The sequence below is a fragment of the Nannochloropsis gaditana genome (genome assembly GCF_000240725.1).
Source record: "Nannochloropsis gaditana CCMP526 unplaced genomic scaffold scaffold909, whole genome shotgun sequence".
Taxonomy (NCBI): Eukaryota; class Eustigmatophyceae; order Eustigmatales; family Monodopsidaceae; genus Microchloropsis; species Microchloropsis gaditana.
In genome coordinates this window covers 592-6,105 of record NW_005803044.1, presented here as the reverse complement: position 1 = coordinate 6,105, position 5,514 = coordinate 592, and the positions used below count along the sequence as shown (strand labels likewise).

Sequence of the window (5,514 nt, the reverse complement as noted above, 5' to 3'; positions counted from 1 at the left end):
GGTGGCGGGCCCCACGGGGTATCGGAAATTGAAGTACATGTGGGCATTGGCTAGCGGCGCTCCCCTCGTCCACAAGGACTGGCTCGAGGCCTGCCTGGCCGAGCAGCGACGTCTGCCCTTTTTTGGCCTGGAATGGGGGAAAGCGGGGGGAGAGAAGGCGCGCAGGAACTATGCCCTTCCCGTGGGGTTGTCGCTGCTGGAGGAGCGGTTTCTCTTCCGCCCACCGTCGCCCTTGGAGGACGCCCGGCCCAACCCCATCTTCGAGGGAAAGTGCGTCCTCTTCTGCTGCTCCGACGCCTCCTTTGCCGGGGAATGGAAGGCCGTTTTTGCCGCCGCGGGCGCCGTCGCGGCCAGTGTGGTGGAAGTGGAGGCTGACTGGGTGCGACGCCACCGGGTGGATTTTTTGGTAGGGGACCCCAGTTGGCCCAGCCACCACCTGCAGCAGGCGGCGCGGCAGGGAGAGGGGCCAGGGGAAGGCGGTGAGGCGGTGTGCCTGGTCAAGACCCTCCTGTTGCGGGGCCAAGCCCGTCCGCAGTCTTTCGATTGGGTCGTGCAGAGCTTGGTTCACGGGCGCTTGCTGCCGGGGGATGCGCATCCTCGCTTCGCCCTGGGCTGGGAGGTGGACTTGAGGACGGGCGCTTTGACGCAGGAGGGAGGGAACGAGAATGGGAAAGGGAGGGCGTACCATATCCGGGTCGCCTCCGAGGGTGGTGCAGTGAAGAGGTACGAGGAGGGAGATTTTATCCTGCTGAAAAGGCTGGGAGGAGGGGGCGACGGGCTGCTTTCGCCGGCTGAAAAGGGCGGGGGCGGGGGCCGTGGAAAGCCAAGCCCGCGAATCCCTCCCCGAAAGGGCGCGAACAACACGCCTCAAGCCGGCCGGGAGGCAAATTCTCTCAAGAGGGACCAGGCCTTTGCGCGGTTGCGGCGCATTCTATCGCCGCAGTGGGTGGAGGTGGAGTTCTTTCGTCAACCGGACCCAGAAAGGCAGCCGGCCATGCTGGTCTTGGACACGGCGAGGGGGCCGGAGAAGGTGGGCATTGGCAGGCTCGCGGGGAAGTTCTTGTTGTTGGATGTGGAGGCCTACTTTGCGCACGATTGCTACACCCGAAAGAGTGAAGATATCTACTACACGGCGCACTTGGGAAGGGGTTGAGGAGGGTGTGCGAAAGTGGGGAAAGGAAGGGATGAGGGAGAGGCAGGAAGGTCGCTTGAGAAGAGATTGAACCGGGGGAAATTTCCGGAAAAAGAAGCAGAAACGTGTAGCTCCGGTCCTGAAATAAAACTGACCATCCCCTGGTTGTCTTGATGAGCCAGACATTTTCAAAAATTGGTCGGCGGGTCACGCGGTACATCGATGCCCTAGAAAGTCCATTAATCTTCGAAAAAGAAAACAAGGTGCCCGTGAGGCTACCATGAACTCTCAATCGACACCTATTTTCATCAGTGCATTGTAGCCAACAAAAAATGCTTGTCCCTCTACCCTCGCCCATAACGCTCGATACCTTTTGACCACCAGTAAGTCGTAACCCTCCCTTTTTATTGGTTTTTCTTGTCATATTTTCTTCTTCTCTTCTCCTCAAATCATGTTATAGCAAAATCGTTCCGCTTTTCCTTACATCTATTCTATCACCTTCATCTTCAAAATCTCAAAAATCTCCTACCGCAAGTCGCGTGTTTCGTATGGCTGCCATCCTCAGAAAGATCCCTGCTCTTGGCAGCATTCCGTAACTCTTTATAACCCAAAGCAGGAAGACGAATGCCACGTCGCATGGGTAACACCCCTCTTTGCCTTGTTCAAGCTTTCTTTGCCGCCGTCGTGTCTCAGAACTAAACCTCCTTCTTGCCCACTACATATCTGGTCATCGGATCCGCGTACGCGTCCAGCCCCTCCTCCACCTGAGCCCACAGCTTGTCGTCCTCCCGGACAGGGTCGAGCAAGAAGGGGTAGGCCAGATCGGGAATGAACTCGATGCAGCGGTCGTTCGTCATCAAAATCATCAACACCTTGCGGGCGACGCGGAAGTGCTTCTCGGCGAGCGAGTCCGGCTGCATCGGAGGCACGGACTTGCAAACGGCCCCCCAGAGGCCCCGTTCGTCGTGCAGGGCCGCGTGGTAGACTTCTTCCATCGCTTGGGCAAGCAGCGCGGGCGTGAGGGTGGCAGAGGACGAGGAGGAGAGCATGAGCGGTTGGTCCAGCGTAAGCCACTGCCACACGTTCACGCGCGCCTTCTCCGCGGTGGCCAAATCTTCAAAGACCCCGTCCAAGGCAATGCAGCCCGTGCCATGGATGAAGCTCGCGGTGTAGAAAAGGGCCAAGCGCAGGTACTGCTTGAGGCCCGCGTAGGTAAATTTGTCAGGCGTGTGCTGGTCCGCCGGGACCTCGATCAACTCGTGGTCCTTCACGTCCGGGGAGGGAGGCTCCATCCGGATGAAACGGAGCAGACCATCCTGGTATTGCGCCGCATTGGCTGCCACGTGCAGGCTTAGAGACGTCTCCAAGGCCTTCAAAAACGCTGCGAGCGTCTCACTCTCCCGCCCGCCATTCTCCACCGAGATCGAGGCCACTAAATCGGCCAGTGCTTGCCGGATGCTGGCTGGATCCGCGGGCCCCTTTATGGCGCCCCGGACTTTCGCCTCCCCTACCTGCTTCGCCAAGACTGCCAGGCCGCGATGCAGGGCACGCACGATGTCAAAGGGCTCCCGAACGTAGGGCGAGAAAGCCGGGTGGCCGCTCCAACCTCCCGCGTCCCCTTTCCACGCCTCGTTCGTCTTGTCCACGCGCAACTTGGCCTGGGCCTTCTTATCGATGGCGGGGTCGCCCGTGGGGATGTTGGTCACCATGCCCCCCACCGAGTCGAAGCCGCGACGAAGGTTTACTTGGGAGGTGTGGTTGGAGTACGCTTCCAAAAAGGAGACCCCCATGCCCGTGTGGGCGTTGTCGGGCAGGAGGTAGCGGCGGTGGGGCGCATGGGTGCCGACCAACTCCAGGTTGTTGGGAGTAGGGGAGAGGTTCGCTTGCAGGGACTTCGGTAGGGTCAGGCGCTTGATGAAATTGAATAGATAGTCGTACCGCCCCTTATTTTGACCGAGAGAGTGCTCGCGCAGGGTGTAGTTCATCTCCTCCTTCTCCATGCTGGCCGTGATGGTCTCGATCATGGTCGTGGAGCGGATAGCCATGGGCGGGATCCCGAGCTGGGCGGCCATGGCGGCGAAGACCTTAGCCCACCACGCCGTCTCATGCCGACTCTCCATCTTGGGCAGGTAGAGGGTGGGTTGAGCGGCCATGGCCGCCAAGGGAGCATGGCAGGTGGCGACAAAGACGGCGAAGTCCAACAAGGGCGCCGACACGGGCTTGCCGTCCACCAGGAAGTGGCCCTCGAGCATGTGCAGGCCCCGAACACGCACCTGGATGGTGGCGGGGCGTCGCTCCCTCAAAAATCCGTCCAACCCCTTGAGATCTGTCACATTGGACGTCACATTTTCCTCCAAGACGAAGTCGGGTTCGCACAACAGGTCCGTGATCCGCCCGTGTCCGTTCAACACCCCAGCATCTTGAAGGGCCTGGAAGGTGGCATCCGCATTCGAAGAAAAGGGCTCCAGGTCCTGCGGGCTCAAGCGACCTTTCAGCACGGTTTTGGAGTTGGGTCGGACGTCTTTAATGGTCCCACAAACGGCCTCGTAAATCGTGCGGTAGCCTGCTAAGACATTGGCCTTGAGCGGGGCTTGGGAGTCCTCATTGTCCATGAAATCCGAGGCCGCCTTGCTGTTCAATCCGTGGATGGCCATGTTCGCGGCTCGACTCGGATGTGTGTTCTCGCAGGCCCGGTCAGCCATGTTGGGGGGACGGTGCGTCTCGCTTTTCCAATCGCCGTCGCGAATGGTCTGAGTCTCGGCCGGGAACGACATGGCGGGCCGCTTCTCGAGGATGTTCTTGTAGATTTCCTCCTGGCGAGCACGTCGAAGAGCCATCAATCCCTCCAAATTGGGACTGAAAGTGCGCTCGGTGCGGACCAAGTCGCGGACATGGGTAAGAATATTCAAAGTAAGCAGACTTTGTTGCTCCTTGAATGTGACCGAATAAAGAGGGAGAAAATAAAGCATGAGCATGATAAATAGGATTTCGAATGTCCAACGGCTTATCTACCCGTACTATTTTTATGTTAAACGCCCTAACAACACTAAGCAGTATATTATCATAAATATAATAGGTCATGTGGCATAAGAGCAAGAAGGAAGCGCACACCTCATGGGCTGTGGGCTTCACACCACCAAAAAGACATGGAGAAGCTAGACCAAAACACAAACCATTTAAGAGTGCTTTATACGAAAAAACTAAAAATGGTCAAAGGATAATCAGTATTATGAACGTGGTAACATACACAGTCGTCAAAACGGCGCCCGCCTTCATCTTCAACTTACGACCTGTTGTTCTGGCTCCTTGTTGTCCGAGAGATCTTTACGAATACTCACCTCTGTCAGGCCACCAACAATTTCGATACCCTCAGGACATCCCTCTTTAGATGAAGCAGCCTGTAGGGCCTCTAGAACTACTTGAGGAAGGGGATGAAGCTTGAAAGTCGATTCCATCTGGACGGTAGGAAAGAGCTCAGTGGCTGGTACGACAAGTGTTGCTGTACGTCTATAGAAAGAGGAATTATTTCGTGAATCAAAAACCGCACTGGTAGCAACCCTCAGGGCAACCGTGCCAACGACATATTCAGGGTCGCACGCGTGCGCCTGCCTTTAGAAGGCAGATAGGGGGACGATGTGCTCCTTGAGGCTCCCAGACTCGCCGCGCCTCTCGCCCTTGTTCTTCAACAGCAGCCTGGGCCAGAGGGGGGAAAAACACCTTAGAAGTCCTTGACAATACTATTGCCTTGCACATACTACGTCGTTACGCACATTTTCACGATCTGTTGTACACAGGGTAGAGCAGGGCGATAGCCTTGCTGCATCCGCGCAGCGGGCGGTGACCAACTATCTTCTTCACTCCCCGTTTCCCAGCGCCAAGATACTTGTCCATGCCCCCCCTCTCCTCCACGCCGTTGATCTTAATAATGTTTTTATGCTATGGCTCCGCACCACGACGAGTTTTGGGTTTTAGAATTGTTTGGAACTCCCCCTTGCACTATGCCACACCACATTTGGGCGCGCGAACGTCAGGTTTTCCTCCCAGCCAGACAGCGCTGTCGACGTGGAGCTGCTGCCCTCGGTTGGTTCAGTCATCCCGCCGCTCACCCTTCCAGTCGTCCACCCTGCGTTTCGCCATTCCTGCTGCTTCGTTTAGCGCAGGGAAGGGTAATGAACGGAAAGTGAAGGACCACAAAAGGAGGACACCGAAAAATAAACACATCGACGAAGACGAAACCAATGACGTTCAAGAAATGACAGAGACAGAGCTGCTCAAAATAATGCAGAGTGGAGAGGCAATGGATGCTGTATGGCAGCGAATGATGAGCCAAATGGAGGGGATGGAGGCCTTGGATAGCGAGGATGATGAAGATGAGGAGGATT

General features: G+C 56.9%; 1 protein-coding gene across 1 annotated transcript; it reads right to left on the bottom strand.

Moving 5' to 3' along the window:
• Window positions 1-1,277: 1,277 nt before the first annotated feature.
• NGA_0373902 (malate synthase) lies at window positions 1,278-4,645 on the bottom strand. The gene is made up of 2 exons (XM_005853406.1): window positions 4,471-4,645; window positions 1,278-4,107 (listed from the first exon to the last, which is right to left on the bottom strand). The coding sequence occupies exons 1-2, from the start codon at window positions 4,585-4,587 to the stop codon at window positions 1,828-1,830; spliced, it is 2,397 nt and encodes a 798-aa protein (XP_005853468.1). The 5' UTR covers window positions 4,588-4,645; the 3' UTR covers window positions 1,278-1,827.
• Window positions 4,646-5,514: the final 869 nt, after the last annotated feature.

What these genes read in the sequence shown, in the direction of transcription:
- NGA_0373902 (XM_005853406.1), bottom strand. Translation starts at nt 4,587, where the DNA reads ATGGAATCGACTTTCAAGCTTCATCCCCTTCCTCAAGTAGTTCTAGAG. An exon ending in TTGTTGGTGGCCTGACAGAG is followed by an intron (nt 4,108 to 4,470) that starts GTGAGTATTCGT and finishes ATCCTATTTATC; the next exon opens with ATGCTCATGCTTTATTTTCT.